The sequence below is a fragment of the Seriola lalandi genome, unplaced genomic scaffold (assembly GCF_002814215.2).
Source record: "Seriola lalandi dorsalis isolate HSWRI2012SDOR001 ecotype SW California unplaced genomic scaffold, Sedor1 jcf7180002054431, whole genome shotgun sequence".
In the NCBI taxonomy this organism is placed as follows: Eukaryota; Metazoa; Chordata; class Actinopteri; order Carangiformes; family Carangidae; genus Seriola; species Seriola lalandi.
Window position 1 is genome coordinate 351,108 of NW_019524984.1, and position 17,789 is coordinate 368,896.

At 38.7% G+C, this 17,789-nt stretch overlaps 2 protein-coding genes across 2 annotated transcripts; one reads left to right on the forward strand and one right to left on the reverse strand.

Moving 5' to 3' along the window:
• Window positions 1-924: 924 nt before the first annotated feature.
• On the forward strand, window positions 925-11,295 carry LOC111658268 (uncharacterized). The gene is made up of 21 exons (XM_023410734.2): window positions 925-1,343; window positions 2,012-2,179; window positions 2,256-2,376; window positions 2,770-2,981; window positions 3,240-3,335; window positions 3,742-3,907; window positions 4,195-4,245; window positions 5,362-5,477; window positions 6,273-6,377; window positions 6,611-6,700; window positions 6,894-6,992; window positions 7,773-7,883; window positions 8,178-8,279; window positions 8,472-8,551; window positions 8,684-8,810; window positions 9,073-9,185; window positions 9,511-9,652; window positions 10,158-10,294; window positions 10,425-10,542; window positions 10,819-10,880; window positions 10,976-11,295. The coding sequence occupies exons 1-21, from the start codon at window positions 1,329-1,331 to the stop codon at window positions 11,196-11,198; spliced, it is 2,454 nt and encodes an 817-aa protein (XP_023266502.1). The 5' UTR covers window positions 925-1,328; the 3' UTR covers window positions 11,199-11,295.
• A 537-nt stretch (window positions 11,296-11,832) lies between these two features.
• Window positions 11,833-15,957, reverse strand: LOC111658256 (N-acetyllactosaminide alpha-1,3-galactosyltransferase-like). The gene is made up of 5 exons (XM_023410718.2): window positions 15,953-15,957; window positions 15,725-15,814; window positions 15,391-15,486; window positions 14,461-14,598; window positions 11,833-14,301 (listed from the first exon to the last, which is right to left on the reverse strand). Exons 1-5 carry the CDS (start codon window positions 15,955-15,957, stop codon window positions 13,617-13,619), a joined length of 1,014 nt encoding a protein of 337 aa, XP_023266486.1. The 3' UTR covers window positions 11,833-13,616.
• Between the last annotated feature and the right edge of the window lie 1,832 nt (window positions 15,958-17,789).

Here is a 17,789-nt window from a genome sequence, read left to right on the forward strand (position 1 = left end):
ATGGCTACATTAGAAAGAGGCAGACGATTCTTCACCAGAGCACACATGGCCTTGTCTTACATCCATGTTTAGAAATTTTCGAAATAAAGAAAGATTCCTATCATTTTGAATGTGAAGTGTGTTTAGCATGACCAAACTTCATCACTGTTATGCTTTTCTGTCCTTTTGTTGATTGAATGTTGTTTTTATGGAAATTTCTATATGTTTTGTAGCATATTCTACAAGCTTTTTATCCCACAGGAAGAAAGTCAATCAATTCAGTGGGTTGTTTCAGAGTCATTAGGTTCTGTAAATGCACTGTGGAACAATAGAACAATGTGTTGACAAAAAAATTACTTTTGAATAGGCCTACTTAAGTATCTTTAAAGGTAAGTGAGCTACTCCTGTAGGCTACATTAACTCAAGTCAACGTTTTACTGAACAACTTTCACTTGTATTGTAATATTTGACCAGGTGTATCCTTTGACTCAAGTAATGGCGCTGTGTAGCTTACTTTGTCCACCTCCATCTATCACCTATAAATTATAGCCTATTATGGATTACTATGAATGTTACATAAATGTGAGCAGCATTTCACTGTTGTAGTCGATCAAGGTGATGCTAATATGAACTATTTTATGTTGCGCAGTAATACCACTTAATATCAACTTTAACAACAATGCCATTGTAGTGGAGTATAATGAGTGCAAAATAGAAATGTAAATACTCAAGTAATATTTGTAGCTACAGGACTTGAGTAGAAACTGGCTGCCTATAATGTAAATATAACATCATATAACATCATATAACATAATTTAACAGCCATCACTATGCCAACTATCAAATGTAAAATGGGTTCCGGTTCCTGCACAAAGTTTTCGTTTTTACTGATGTTACCGGGGACTTCAAACTGTTCACCCTGTTAAAAGGTCCCATAAGACGCCTTCGGGGACCCACAAACAGAACCACGGTCACAGTGCGCAGAAGCCGTGAGTCTTCTCAAGAAGAACTAACAGAACTTCGCCACTTGTTCAAGCCACAGAAAGCGGTGTTTTACAGTAGTTTCCTCCAGCATCAACCCACGTTATGTTTTCACTCTCTGTAGCTGGTTTTGACGTGAACGTTTCGAGTACGTTCCTCCTAGTAACGTACCGTTATAACCGCTAGACTACGGGGTAAAAACAACGGTCGGTTCGCGTGGTTACGTCGCTGTGTGTCCTGGAACGGGAGGCTACGTTCTGTCTCCATGGCAGTGACAGTTGGCAATCGGACTTTTTCGGAAAACGACAAAAATAAAAGCTAAAGTGTGAGTGTATCGCGGTGGAAAGCTGCTTCTCACCGCAGGACAAATGGCCCAACCAGAGGTACTGAACACATTTTGCTTTTTCTTTTTACTAAACTAAAACCTGCGACTTTTAGTTTATTAAACTAACACCGTAAAACTAGTGATGAACTGTTTCCTGCATCACACACCATAATCAGCTTGTTCAAAATCTTGTTTACACTGAGTGAATTTTCTTGTTTGTTCTTTTTTGTACGGCTGCTTTAGAAACTTTGGGATACACTAGAATTAAAAATAAAGTTCTGTGGGTTTCACCAAGTCTGACTGCATATCTTGTGTTTATAGTGACAAATGTGCGCACTGTACAAGATAAAGTCAGATATTATTATGTTTTGTTCTGCAGATGCACATAGAAGAAGTAATTCAACACAACCATACTGGCAATACCAGCTGTTTCCACAGAAAGACACAGCTGCTCCAAAGTGTGCAAACAACTTAAGCCACAGCTGAGAGAAGTGTCAGTTGTCTCTCTCTAGCTCAGAGTTTTGGGCACATTCTGGGACAATTTTTAGAACCATTTTAGATGGAAGATGAAAACACTGACAATCTACGGAAAACCCACAATGCTGGGAATCAGTGATCATCCATATCTGCCTCAAAACCTTGTCCATGTGTTGCTGTGTTTTCACTTTGGAGCCTGTATCATCACCCTCTCTTAGCATGCAATAATGTCAACAATGCTTTCAACAGGAGGATCTGGAGCAGATTGCCACATGGTTTAGTGAGGAGGGACTTGCTTCTGACTCCCCTAAGGAAGCTCAGCTGTGTTTGCTATGGCGTGCTCTTCAGCGCACAAAAAGCAGTCTGACAAGGGACCAGGACAAGCAGCGCTCACAACACTTAGCAGAGATGGCAGAGGTAAGTGATCACTGCCGTGTGAGAAGGTCTGTAAAGGCGACATTTGATGCTGGTGTTCTGTCTCTCTGTCTGTAAGGTGCGGAAGTCCTTTGAGCAGATCCGCATCTTTACAGAGCAAAAAGATGTTTTGGCTCAGGAGATACAAGATGAGAACGACCAGCTCAAGGACCAGCTGCGGCAGCTGATATCCCTTCAAGGTTGGAAATGTTTACCAGTACACCACATCACCATAGCAAAACTCATACCTCTGGGTCTTCATCTTCACTATTTCAATGCACATTTCCAAATTGTTGTACGGCATTTGTCTATAGAGTAATAGTGTATTTTGAGAAAATAATGTAGATGCTTTTGTCTCATATCCTGAAAGACTTTCTTTATAAAGCAAAAGACAGCTCAATTTGAGCAGTAATCCAAGTGTCCTGTTCTATTGTTCAATCTGCAGAGATGTGTAAATCAAAATACTGTATAAGTGAAGCCATTAGTGGGGTATATTTACATAAACCTCTCCCTTGTAACTCCACATTTTCAGCAGTAGTGAAAATAAAACATTATAAATCCTTTTCCTTCCTCTCCCTTCTTTATTGTGATAGACACCCAGATAAGCGAGGTGGCTAAAATGCTGTACCAGCAGGGTCTCACAGAGTTGATTCACAGCAGCCCCAGTGAACAGGTGGCATACCTCTTGGTGGAGAGGGCCTCCCTACTTGAGACGAGTGAGGATCCTTTCAACCTGATGGGTGCTGGGAACACAATGAGCCCGCTGCAGACAGAGACACAAGTGATGAACAGCAACGCACGACAGGTTAGAGGAGGAACATCCATTCATTTGAAAATGATCAGTTAGAAGAGATAGAAAGATGTTGTTTAAGCGAGAGCCGTGGGTCAGAAGGTGATTTCTAGCTTTGATACTATGAGAACCTAAATATGCAGAGCTTTCAGTATTTTCTGTATTTAGTTTGACGAGAGCTTTCCAGTTGTCATGAGAGCACACCTTCCATACAATTTTCTCCCTGGTCAAATGATTTATTGTGTAATTCTGTGATCTAATGTTATTCCTCAGTATCCCCACAAGGGGGCACCACGTCACGGTCAGAGTCCATGGAGGAGACTCTTTGGACTCCACAAAGCGTCACAGAGCAAACATACTTTTATTCCTGTACGTCCTTTTATCTACAGCAATGTTACTGCATCTCACTCAATATTAACAAATACTAAAAACTGCACTTAGGTTGCTGCTGAATTGCATGTGGCGATCTTTTTGCATGTTGTCTGTTCAAAACTTCTGTTCAGCAGCATCCACATTGACTGCAACCCCCCTTTTTTTTCTTCCAGCGTTATTAAACTCTGTTACCAGCACAAACTAGGGAACTTTGCATGACAGAAGAAATTCGAGACACCACACACCACAGATGCATCTTGATCCCCTGCACTTCTCAAGGTCTCCTGTCTGTTCTGGCATGTATTTCTGAATATTCTTGTTTGTATTCACTGCTTCCCTTCAAAGCCTGGCAGTCACTGTAATTGTGGTCAATTGTGGTGAGTTGTTTCCCTCTTCTCTTTAGGCTGAGGCCAGGCATTTGACTGGCCAGTCAAATAGTGTGGAGAGGAAGTGTTCCCGTCTGGAGCGGGATCTGGAGGAGGGCTCCCGCCGGCTGGCAATGGCTCACAATGAGATCCGACGTTTGACTGATGAGTTGGAGTCTGCACATTTGACTCAAAAAACCTATGGTGAGAGATATTAATCAGCTACTGATAAACGGACTGTCATTCTCACAGATTCCTCATGGTGATAATATAATAGCTGCTCATTAAATCAAGGTTGCTAAACTTTCAGTCTGATCCTAAATAACAAATATTTGTATATTACTAATGTTGTTATTTTACCATCATTTCTGAACTAAAACTGAAGTTTCCACCAACTTCCGCTGCTCTAACTTAAGAGGAAACTCTGCCAGGAACTTTGTAAAGTGCACTGTACAAACATATGTGTTTATTCTATCATTTGTGATTATCAGAGCCTGAGCTGCAGGCGGCACAACAGGAGGTAGAAAACCTGAAGAAATACGGTGAGACTTTTTTTTTTTTTTTCACGTTTAAGGTCTTTAAAATAATAATCATAAAAGATCTGTGTTACAATCTCCACACAGCTCAGATCTATCTATTTTGTGTGCATCACTATTAAAATGAAGAGACTGACTGACAGTGGCCTCTCTCTCATACTTGGGTCCCGAAATCACAGCCCACCACTGAAGTGACTGATTAAATCACTGGTAGTCCAGAAGTTCAGAGGAGGAGGCCTTTATTACTGAACTGAATAACAGGGTCTGTCAAAAGATCCCTTTTGTGCATGCAGGGTTGCATATGGTTTAGTGTGTGTGGTTTCTGGAAGGAGGAGAAATAACCAACATAAAAATAATATAGTACAAACTATTACATAAATAACACCTTGCTTGAACAGTTTCCGTTGCCACATTGCCACATTGCCACAAGGTGGAACTATGAGACACTATGATGCCAGATAAGAAACAAGTAACCACTTACTCATCAAAGCAGGTTGAACTTATAAAAATGAATGATACATTTCCACTTGCACAAAAGATAATGTGCCTACAACATGGTGAAATAGAAAATACAGCCAATGCAACAAACCTAAATGCAAAGCCATATGAACAAACGTGAACATGAAATTCCAAAAAAAAACAAAAACAAAACAAAATGTACTCACTGGTCAATGGACGCACACGCAACAGTAAAGCAAAGGCATTCACACCCGAACTCAACAGGTCTCTTAGAAACGCTTAAAAGAGAAAGAAAAGTCTACATGTGTTGCACTGGTGAGCTGGAATGTACCACTCAGAGAGGGGTGATGTGGAATCCTCCAACTGGTACTGGCCTTTTCAACTATCCTGTTTAGATGCTGCCAGGTCGCCGGTGTATTGCATGGCTAGCACTCATACACATTCATTAATTCTCTTTACTATAAAATTTGTGCTGATGTCCCTCTGCTGCAGCTCAGCAAGGAAAGACTGTCCACTTAAATTCTGAACGTTTGTGTTTTCAGTTAGTATACTTAAAACCAATCAGTATTTCATAGAGAAGAATGCTTGATAATAGATTATTTCATTCTTCCGCATGTGCTATTTATAGTCTGATGATTGCATTATCTGATTTTTTTTCTAAAGAAATGGTCGAACTGCGAAAGACCAAAGAGCTGAACGATCGTCTGGACCTTGAGATCAGAGCCTTGAGGAGCAGGGTACGCTCCCTGGATGCTGAGAAGAGCTCTCTGCAGCAGACGGTAAGATAAGATAAGATAAGATAAGATAAGATAAGATAAGATAAGATAAGATAAGATAAGATAAGATAAGATAAGATGATGGTGAGGTCACACTGAATTAAAGAATTTGTTTTCTACAAAATACTTTTGACTTTCAATCATTTCCATTTCAGTTTCAATAATATGCTGTAGTACCGGTAGGAACCACACACTTCAGTGTCATTATTGCTTTGAGCTGATAAATTATATGAGGGGTCAAATAAACTCATTAATCCTTTCCCTCATTTGTGTCAACAGAGGCAGATATTTCAGTCGACCTTATTTCAGACCATGGGTCCATATTAAAAGTGCAAATGAATCGTACTTTTGGGAGAGTGTGTTAGAGTTTACAATTAAGCCTGAATGAAGTGCATGGTTAGTGCTGTTGCCCTTGTAATGTCTATAAATCTAATTCTGGCAACCTTACTGTCCCAATAGTCATAATAACAAAGCAGTGGACTGATAGTGTTAATAAAGCATTAACTCTTCTTCTTAAATGACAGTTACAGCGAGCAGTCGATGCTACTTTTGACCACATGCCTTTCCTGTAGCAGTGGTTAGGTAACCAACCTTGTGTCTAGAATAGCTAACCATGGAGCGACAACTGAAAATTAAATATGTCTTGTAAATGTTTTCTTCGACAGTAAACTGTACATCTTTGGATTTTGGATTTGAATACATAAACTTGTGCCAGGGGAAATTATAATGGACATTTTTCACTACTAAACCACATGAGTAATTAGTTAAACAAAAAACAATCATGTGTCTTTGTCTCAGGTTGTATCTCTGCGGGAGGAGATGGAGCAGGTGCAGTCAGCCTTGCAGCAGCAGCAGCTCCTCACTGTGCAGGTTCAGGCCGACCGGACCACAGAGCTGGCTAAAGTAAATCTCATTGCTTAAACTCGTTAAATGTGAAAATAAAATTGCTGTCATTCAGAATAGTAGCACAGTATTCAAGAGCTACAGTGTTCAAGTACTGATTGAAATTCCATTTAAAAACTATTTCTATATATGTATACTGTCAAGATACAATTTTTATTGGTTTTAACTTGCCTGAACTATCATGGACCCTGGTCAGAGACACAGTTGCAGTACATGTGTATGTTTTTTCTCAGGTTGTATTTCTGCAGAAGGAGGTGGAGCGGTTGGAGTCAGCCCTACAGGAGCAACATCAGCAGGCGGAGCAGCAGCTGCAGACTGTGCAGGTTCATGGTGGCCAAGCCAATGAGTTTGCAAAACATGTATTGTAAAGCAGAGATGCCACTTAAATGATTGACTTTTCTGCCAAGACACCAGTTCAAATGCCTTGTTCATGTAATGCTCCAAAATGACCCATGTGATGGATGCATGTGTGTGTGTTCCTGTTGAAAACGTACCTCCTTGTCCCTTTTTTTTTAGTTCCAAGCAGCAGAGATGGCACATAGCAACACGACCTGTAGAAATTTAAAGGAGAAACAGGCTGCTCAGACAAGATGTCTTTTAGATATGGAGCAAACTGTGAGTACATACACACAGGAAAAGATGAACAGATAACTGAGACACAAAGTGACATTGATCTGACTGCTTCATTTCATCTCTCTCTGAAGCAAATTGGTAGTTGGTAGTTTGACAAAGCTACCATCAAATGTGTCTTTGTAATTATGAAACATACTCCAAGTGGTGTGATTCCAAACCCTTGCAGTAAGTCCTAAAAGCCCACCTGATAATCTCCAATATTTATGTCACTGAAACTTCTTTTTAATTTGCATAGTTTAACTTCCTAGTGCAATATGCTGTATGTATGTTTAAGTCATCAATAACCTCTGTCATGTGTCAATAAAGAAAATCCTGGGGAAAATACTCTATATCCTAGGAATTGTAGACTAACCTTGAAATTGCTTGGAGACAAGAACAAGCGCAACAAGTATAAAATTACAGACAAATGAAATCACTGTGTGTGGGGTGGCTGATGTGAGACTTCAATGTGTTTTTTGGAATATAGAATGTTGCAGTATCCGATGCTTTAAATAATGCTGAGGTATTTGTTCTCTATGGCGCATAAAAATGTTTGTAACATTCATGAGAAAACATGGAAATGATTCAGTTTGGGTGCAGTCAATTTTAAAGACATGGATTATTTGCAAATTACAAATAATCACCTTTTGGAAGTTTTGGTGCCTGTGTTGTTATCAAATGTAAAAGCTCCCATTAGTTAAACCTCTAAAATGCATTATGAATGTGAACCCTGTGCTGTGACAGACATTAGATACCTACATTGATCTGTGCTACATTTCTCAGGTTGTATCTCTGCAGAAGGAGGTGGAGCGGCTAGAGTCAGCCCTGCAGCAGCAGCATCAGCAGCTCCAGACTGTGCAGGGTCAGGCTCAGCAGGCCAATGAGCTGGCTAAAGTAAGTCCAGTTGTGGAAAACCTTGATCATTATATGGGAAGATTACACCTGTCATCAGCAGAAAAGTATTTTATATTAATATCAGAAAGTGTGGTGACTAGTTTGTACATGGTTACCTCTGTGGAAAAAAAACTATTTTTTCACCAAACAGGACTGTATTACTGAGTCAGTCTTTCTAGAGAATCTTATTCCCACGAAACATAATGTTGAACACATTAATATAAATAAATGTAACTCAAGAAAAGGAAGTCGTGGTCAATACATTCCTGATTGTTATTGTTGTTGTGTTTCTAGTCCCAGGAAAGTGAGTTGAATCAGAGCAATCAGGTGTGCAGAGCTTTACAAAATACGCTCAGTGCTCAGACAAGAAAGAGCCTCTTGGAGGAGGAGTCAGAAGTGAGTGAATCAATATATTTAAAACATTAGTAATATGTTTCAGATCATTACATTAAATGCAAATTAAGTAACTGATAATCTGGTTTATTTATAAGAGAAATGGGCTGCAATGGCAGATTAAGACCCTCCTTCTTTCCTTTTACGTTATGTCAAAACTTTTCCATATCCTGTCTGATACATTCCCTTAAACAGCATCTGGATAATTCCCATGGAGATCTGGATAACGCCATAGCTACCATCTGCAAGAAAGACCGCAATCCTCAGGATCAAAAGTAGGATATTCCACCTCCATACCTTTCAGCTCCAGTAAATACTCTATGTCCATATCAACTCTTAATGTTGCAGTAAGTGAAGGTTTAACAGTGTATGTGTGTGTGTGTGTGTGTGTGTGTGTCTATGTGAAGGCCATGGAAGCAAAAAGAGGTAGATATGCAACATGGTGAAAACACTCACTGGCAACTGGAAGACTCCTATACAGCAGAGGATAAAGAGCCACAATCACAGCTGTGCAAGGAAAACAAACTGCATATGGTAATTTCTTATATGGTAGATATAGTATATTTGAATATACCAGAAATATATCAGCACTACATCTGGTTACATATTAAAACTTAGCTTGTGTTAGCGCAACTATTTACATGTAGTAAAGAGGAGAGACAGTTAACCAACCATGTTTTAAGCCCAGAGAAGACAAAGATGTAAAGATGTAAGTGAGTTGGATAATGTACTGTACAGACTAAACACTGAAACCATCAGTCTCTGTCACTGCTGATGTTTGTATTGTGGACCACAGGAGTGTCCTGATCATCAAAATGCAGACAGGAATCTGCTGTCCACCCAGGATGAGTGTGAGACACTTAAGAAGGAGATCTGTGAGACCCTTAAATGCCTTGACAAAGAGCGCAGGTAAGAGGCCCGTAATGTTGCTGCCAGCTGAAAAACTCTCCAATATTCAAACTAATCAGAAACTACAAAACAAAATATTGTCTTAGACCTAATAAGCTGTTACTTTAATTTCATCCAATGATATATGTATGTATGAGCAAACACCAAAGACCTTTCATCCTGTAGAGGTCATTGAGAACTTTGACAGCGTGTCCCTTTATGGTATAATAATAAACAGAATATAATAAGAATAATATACAATGTCTAACTTTCTTTTTAAATTGTAGATTAGATTATGAATGATATGATTATGTTTTATGTTTTATGTTTGTCCATCTGTTTACAGTAAATACTACGACATGAAGGAAAAACACAAGGCTAAACTGTTTTGGGCCAAACAAAAATATGATGATGAAACCATGTGGCGAGATGAGAAGATAAAGAGTATAGAGCGAGAACTGTCTCTGTGTTCCCATTCATTGGCAAAGGTAGATTTGCAGATGTGTCCTGCTTTACTCAAAAGAAACCATATTGTTTGAGGAGGGACTATTGAATTTCAGTAATACTTCAGATCACTGCAATTCTCAATGTATCTATATATATATATATATATATATATATATATATATATATATATATATATATATATATATTTTTTTTTTTTTTTTAAATGTATCTGGTTTGAATTACATTTAAAATTGTATCATAATTACTGTTGTGTAAAGATTTCTCCCTGCTTTTTGAATTCACTCGATGGTTTTCAACATCACTTTTTATCCCGACCCACGTTAACACATATTTACTCAGCTTATTTTTCCTACTGTATGTACAGTATGTTATATTGATTCAGTAACCATGGTCACAGACTTTCTGGCAATGTGTAATTTTTGTATTGACACAAGTCTCAGTATAGCCTGTTTTCAGATAAATGAGATGATATGAAACTGGGGCTGATAAATTATCTTTGTAATTGAAATGTTTTTTCTTTACCAGGAGAAAGAGCTCGTTGCAAGTATAACTGCAGAAAATGAGAAACTACTTGTTGAGAGGACGAGGTTGTTACAACAGCTGAACGAGGAAGAGCACAACAAGAAAGACAGTAATCTAACAGCTGCTTTGTCCAAATGCAGGTATTGAATTTACACAGTCGGTCAACACGTCACTGCATGAGTCCAGACATGATGCTCAAAGTAAATAGCAAAAGTAATTTAGGTAATATGTGTTCACTGACAAAGAGGAGATGTTTGTTTTGATCTTCAGGGTGGATTTTCTAGAGATGGAAAACAAGAAACTGGGAAACAAAATACTTCACATGTCCAATCAGCTGGCTGTCCTGGAACGAACCCTACAGAACATGCAGTCACTTCACTTTGCTGAGGTACTGGGCACAGTTAAACCTGCTTCATCTCTGGATCTAGAGTTGCTGGTGATGGTACGGCTGTAGTTTTAAATGCCAGCAACCCTGTGAGACTGTACTGCCTCATAGACATCCTCAGCAGGTCTCCAAAGTGTTTATGTTTCACCCTCTGGGAAAAATACATGTCTGTACTGAATTGAATATATTTGTCAAGATAGTTGACCGTAAAGAGGAAGGTTGATTATGCTGAAATTGTTGAGTATATATCTAACGAAGATGTTTATTTTGTTTTATTAGGAATTGAAGAAAATATATAATCCTCAGCAGATCCGTACATCGCACTCTGTGCAAACTTCAAGGTAGGTCTGACCACAGCTCAGAACTTGATCAAAACCAATTTGTTTGGTAAAATAAAACACCATTAAATGTCTGTGAACTTTGATTGTGTCCCTAGTGTGATGATGCCTAAGCCTTCTGAAATCCAGACCTTATGGGACGATACTCAGAGCGGTCACGCCAAGCAGCCACGTGTGACTTCTTCCCCAAACTGTTTGATCTCTGCGGCCCTGTCTCGATCAGCAGAGATGGGTTACCTGAACCTGACCTCTGCTCAGAACCGCTCGGACCAATCGGCTTCCCCGGCTGTCCTCAGCAGCTCAGAAAGTTCAGGTTCCTGAAACGTTCTATCTGCAATATGAATATACTGTTTACTGTATATTATATACTGTCTGTTTTATTTGTGAGTCAATTAAATAAATAAATAACTGAAGAATTTCCTTTTGCTCTGTAAAATTCATTTTCACTTGACTTTTTAAATTTACTCTCAATCTCTCGACCTGGCCTTCCCACATATGTCACAAATTGGTAAGTTCTCCATTTAGAATAAATAATGATAGTTACTGTTAGTTACAGTCATAATGATAATGAATCCACATTTTATCTTTTCTAAATATAGACTTGAAACATGTCTGTGGTCTGTGTTCACTGACTAATGTGAAAGACATATGTGCCTTCACACAGTGTAACTCAGTTTCAGTTTTATCTTTATACTTTTTCTGGTTTTCTTCTTTGCACAAACTCAAAACAAGTTTTTTTACACAGCACTCTGGGGCCAATTCTGGTGGTGAAGCTACAGTTTATCTAGACGTATGTATGGTGTGTAGTGAACAGTCATTTGACCAGTCAGTCATATAAAGTCTTAAAAGGCATTATAATAGACAGCAGCTACATTTCAGTCAGTGATAGTTTCACACTTTGCCTCTTAAAAAGAAAAAGGCGACGAGGCATTTTTGTATATTGTACATGTATTTCTCCTTGAAAGAGTCTACAAAAATGTACATTGCCACAAGTATCCAATAATTGTAGAGAAACGCTTTAAACTCTAAACACAGGTATTGTTTTTTTGTAGAAAAAAAGCAGGCCCTGCAGGTGTGGCCGTGTCTCCAGCTGCAAAAAATGCAGCTCAGAAGAATGTCAGCCACACTTCTGCTTAAAGAGTGAGGTTACAGTTAGAAGACACATTGCATTTGCAATCAATATGATCCAAACGATCAACATCATCAATTGATTAAGTGCTGTTTAGAATTGAATTAAAAATACAAAATTAAAGAAATAAACATAACCAGCTAATTTAAGTTTTGAAAATTAAAATGGACACTTCAAGAAAGAAGCAATCAGCAAATTTACAAAACAGTTAAAACTAATGAAATGTTCAGTAGCCAGGGCATCATCATCATCATCATCATCATCATCATCATCATCATCATCATCATCATCCAAAGTGTGAAATGCAAAGTAAACAAAATATAATTTTTCAATGTTGATTGAGCTCTAAGGGTTTGTCTATGCAAATCAAATGTAATCTGAACCTGGGATTTTACAGTTTACATGTTACAGGTATCAGGTCTCAGTGTTTTACTGTACGTATCAAAATGAATAAACGTCAGAAATGAAACTGGGGCAGCTGACCCAGTTATCCCCGACAGCGAACAAGCAAAAAAAAAAAAAAAGCGGTTTCACCTTTCAGGCCATCGTCTTCACAAACAAGACATTATGAAACTCTACACATCTTTGAGAAACAAAAGCAGCTAGTGTCTTGACTGTAGTTATGAGATAAATGCAGTTGCTGTGTCTGTTCTTCACTCCCTTTGAGCCTGGTTTCTGAATGAATAAAGGTAAAGCTTCACTGACAAAGCTGTTCTGTTGTTAGACATTGTCAGACTATGAACAATTTCCACTTTAATCTTCCTCTGAACGTGAAAAGTACAGACCTGATTAACAAGGTTTGTGTTGTATCATGTCAGCTAGCCCCATTTTAATCAAACCCTTTACTTAGAGCAACTTAAAAGACGTCACTCTAATGACACACTGACATCCTGGAAGCTGCAAATCTGTCTGAAATTCAGACATGTTAATATGACTTTGACATGAGTACCATGGTTACAGAAGCAAAGAGGAGCAAATTGTTTCCCTGATTAGGATAATGTAATGGGCTTATGAACTCCCTGATCAAAAAAGTTACATTTATTCACAGATATAAATGTAACTTGACTCAACCAATAAAGGCAGTCAAACATTTAAACATAAATATACAATCACTAATGTAATGCAGCAAAAACTAACCAAGATACTGTATTCTCTACTAGATTCTGGTTGCAACTAAACTGTACCATAGTCACATCTAAAAATAAATTTAGATTTAGATTTTTTTAAAAATCACTACCTGAAGAGCAAATAACTCGTAAGTTGTTATGTTGCCACTTAATTAATATTAGCACACTTTAACTGATGGAAACAATAACACACTTAATTTGTTTAGCAATCAAAATCTTTTGTTTGTTTTTTGTCTGTTTGTTCACCACATAATGCTACACACACACTGAAGCAAAGCCAACATTGGCATACATTTACCTGAGTCAAACAACCCCCACAAAACCCTCTGAAAACGCAGGCTGTCACTCCAATAGAAAAATGAATCCCAAGAGAACAAAAGAGCCATAAAAGTAAAAGAACCTCGGGGCGTAATGTTTGTCAGGTAGTTTTCACACTGTTACCAAACATAGTTGGTGATTTTGCATTTTAATATTTGATACACACTAGGGTGTGCGTAGTTTATCATAATGTTTTGGTGCCCACACTAGTCGGGTGACTCGTATGTCGCCCCTGTAGCCGATACTGGTGTCCCAGCAGTACTCAGGAGAGAGCACCCTGCTTGGCTTGTGTAACCACAGGTACTTGTTTAGATGACTCTCATCGTGCCACAAAGCCTCCACGTTATTCTGTTTATCCTCCATGATGCTCTGGTAGCAGGCGTCAGTCAAAGCTTGCACACTTTTCCACGAGCCTCCAAAGACAGCAGCGTGGTAGTAGAAATCCCCAGTTTTCATGTATGCTTTGGACTTCGGGTTGCTGTCATAAGTATAAAATGTCTTTGGAAGGTGGTAGTAGTAGGCGTGGAGCAGAGCCACAGAATCACCCAGAGCCTCTGAGCCAAATCTCCCAGTAAACACCTGATCCACGTCAAAGCAGAAGACGTGTGTGCGGTGATGGCGAATATCCGACTCAATGACATCTGAAATAGCCTTCATTCGCATCATGGAGATGTCCTGCCACCTGGAGTACCTCTCCACTTTGAACACCTTCAGGCTTCGCTGAGGAGCAAGCCTGATGTCTGGCACCTTTTCTGGAAAGTCTGTAAACACATAATATGTCACCGGCAAACCCGGCATAAAGTGACGTTCTGATGAGTTCAGGAAGGTCTTGAGGTAAGCATCCAGGTACCTTTGATGGAGGTGGACACAAGAGCAGTTCCATGCTTTATTCTTATATCCCTACAGTTGCAGTAAATGCACTAAATAAAATGACAGCTGATTGAACAGATTATAGGTGTGTTAGGGAATGACAACAGTTTACCGCAACAGTACTGATGTGGAAACAAACCTGCCTACAGCAAACACAGTTAGAGCCACAGATGATCCTAACTTCTTGTGCATCTGGTCGTAAAGATCAGGATCAAACATCCTCTCCCACATGATGGGAGCTTTCCAAGATGTGCATGTTTGCACGTCGTGTCTGGACCTGAAACAAAAGAACACTGTTTAAAGTTTAAACCACAGATGTCAGGCTCAGCAAATGATTTCCAAGAATTTTGCAGTGGTTTTGCTGCCTCGATGTTTGCCCTGTGATAGACTGGCGACCTGTCCAGGGTGTACCCCCGCCCTCGCCCAATGTCATCCTGTAGGAATGATGACTCAGTTTGAACAATGATCTGATGGGTTGGTAGTTGGCGCTGTTGATATGGTATAATGAATGTATGTAATATATTGGATGTGCATTACATGATTTAAATGAATGTGCTTAGATGGACTGTGTTAGTGCGTGTTAGAGCAGAGGAAATGTGAAGTGGGTAATTGGAATTGGAAGGTGTGCATATCATTAATATAGAAGAACAGGAAACCTGGAACCCCCCACCATGTCTCTTGAGAAAGGGCAGTGGAAAACTGTGTCTGAGTGTGATGGTATAAATATTAGTGTTGTTCAAGCCGGTTCAGTTTCTTTGCAAATAAACTCATTCGAATCCACAAGTCGTAGTTTCAGGCTCATCTATCACCCTCTCGGGGTTTTGATCTGAAGTTAACCTGCTCTGAAGCAGGTCAGCTGTGCCACCATGGTGATCTACCCTGGTTATCATGGCGATCCCAGTTAAAATTTAATCAGCTCCATGATACCTGAAAACCTGAGTTAAAAGATAACTGGATAATCCCTTCACTTTTTCTGTTGTTGCTTTTGTTGCAATTCCACATGTATGATCAAACTTCAGCTTCTCAGCACATCAAACCAATAAATAATAAATAAAACTTAAGGTCTTACCTGAGGTCAAGGGTGGCATCCACACTGTTGTCCAGAATCAGACTCTTTCCACTTCCCAAATGGCATTTGTCCATAGGTAGGAGGCCTATTAAAAGGCTGGTGTAAAGATAAAAACTACTCAAACTACATCCTCCAAAATGATCATTAAATTTAATCAGCACCTCATACAAATTGTTTAAAACAAACTGAATATTGTGATTTTCATGAAGATCGGATTTATTGCAAGAATGTGGCACTAGACTGCATTAGCTTTAGTTAGCCGTTCCTAATAAACTCATTTGTAGGCGTGTGTGGTGTCTCCTAAATTTAAATACAGATTTGTTTTGGTACTCACTTGAAAGATGTAGAGGTGAAGTAGAGAACAAACAGCGCAATGGGAAAACAAAGCACACACTTTGAAACACTCTTCGTCTTCTGAACAACTCTGCAGCAATAAAGACAAAACAGTCAGATTAAACTGGAAACAATGAATCTTAATTCAGAAACTTATGCAAGACCAAATGTTTTTTTAATAGTATAGATAAAGAATTTATTTATTTATTTAAAAAAGACATAAAATAACCTCATTCTTGAAAAATGCCGGCATCCAACTTCAGTAGACTGCACTGCAATCAGCTGTAGATTCACTGATAAAATGGGAACTGAGAAAAAAGAAGGACACCTGTTCAGAGTTATTTTGTTTACAAGTTCACCAGTTGTGATTCACACATTACCGATAGGCTATCATTTGATTTTTTTTAGGTACTGGTGCTGATTCAATACTTCAGTTTTAGCATCAAATCTAAAATTACACTTTTTTTCTTCTTTTTCTACAAAACACTTAAAAACACTTTGCAAAAAGACTTGACACAAAACAGAAAACTCAATAAAACAAACTCACAGAAAATAAAAACATCTCTATTAAGTTAACTAATACGTTAGGATCCTTCCATACCAACTCACCGAGGACCTCACAGTTAATGTCATAGATCTACTCGAAAAATTCATGTAAAAATATCCATTTAGTTATCAATTTTTGAAGTTTGGCCCTTAAACCTAAATTTCATAATCACAAAAACTATTGTAAAATGTAGTTTCAGTATTCTTGAAACGGAGTATGTGACTTGGAGTTTTGAAAGAATCCGTCTGGATAAGGCTGTTCGCAGAAGCGATGAAGATGCCACAACAACCAGGTGTTGGCTATAAGCCAAACGAGTTGCACCAAAGAATCAAAGACTAAAACATCATCCATTTTTCACCGAATAATCTCTCGTCTTATACATTTTTCGTCGCGATTAAAAAGCTAGTGAAATCCTCAACGCCCTAAAATGTAACTGAACACGTTAATACCTAATTTTAAGTCAAACAAAAAGATATAGTTCATTAAACGAACTCTTTAGCTACAGCCTACACAATCTTCAAAGTAAGATGAAAGGGTTTGGTGACCCACCTGTGCATACACTTCCATAACTCATCCAAAATATTTGCAGGTCAAAAAATTATCCTGGCTTTTGTGTAAGGTTCACACAGGCTGATCATTTCGGCGTTGAAACCTGAGGTTTTCTGAGACTTTAGGCCTAAATACAAAGGGAGTGGCTCTTTTCAAATGTCTTGTGAGCTTCAGATTCCTGATAAAGCACATAGTCCCGGTGTTGATGGTATTTTCCCGTATGGTTTGGCAGCAGCACACGTACAACAGGAGTAGGTGTACCACATTTCTTTGGACCAATAACCTGTAGTGGTTAGAGATTACTTGCCTTTTTTTTTTTTTGCACCTGTAGCCCTGTTGAAACTGCACTTAACTAGGACAGGGACAATTAATAAAAAATGCACCAAAAAAGCAGTAAAGTGTTTTTATTAGCTGCAGGGTCAAATTATGAAAAAAAAAAAAAAAAACTTTACGCACAAGCCTCACTGCAAACACAAAGGATAATGGTAAAAGTCAAAACAGCTGATGTGTAGGGGAAAGGAAAACCTGTGTAGCACACACATGCATAGAGATTAGTTTTCTTGCCCAGAGAGCCCTCCGGACGCGCCCTGAATCCAATTTGAATATTAATGTCTTCCCCAATGAGACCAGTCGGTGGGTGAAAAATCTGACAAGGGGAAGCTTGTCCGAGTTTGTTTACGAGGATAATGTTCGGTAGTTTCATTTTCTACTGTTATCATCAGAAATTCTAATAAGCCAATTTTTAAGTCATCAAAGTCTCTGTGATCAGTTAAACAGAAATGTTTCAGACCAGTTGAACAGCTTCTCCTCACTCTAGCTGCGATGGCAGTCACTCAATCATCTGAACATTCCCCACAAAACAAACCCATTATAAACTCAAAAATTGTCAGAACTATATTTACTGTCTCACAGTTGTATGTTCCCGCCACTCAGACTAGTCCCAGGTTACAATTTATCCAGATTCATATTG

Bases quoted from the DNA above. Each gene is read 5' to 3' on its own strand.
- LOC111658268 (XM_023410734.2), top strand. The intron at 3,336-3,741 runs GTACGTCCTTTT...TCTTCTCTTTAG, and splicing joins GCAAACATACTTTTATTCCT to GCTGAGGCCAGGCATTTGAC. The intron at 9,653-10,157 runs GTAGATTTGCAG...TTTCTTTACCAG, and splicing joins GTTCCCATTCATTGGCAAAG to GAGAAAGAGCTCGTTGCAAG.
- LOC111658256 (XM_023410718.2), bottom strand. The intron at 15,487-15,724 runs GTGAGTACCAAA...TCTTTACACCAG, and splicing joins TTCACCTCTACATCTTTCAA to CCTTTTAATAGGCCTCCTAC. The intron at 14,599-15,390 runs GTAAGACCTTAA...CTTTTGTTTCAG, and splicing joins GATGCCACCCTTGACCTCAG to GTCCAGACACGACGTGCAAA.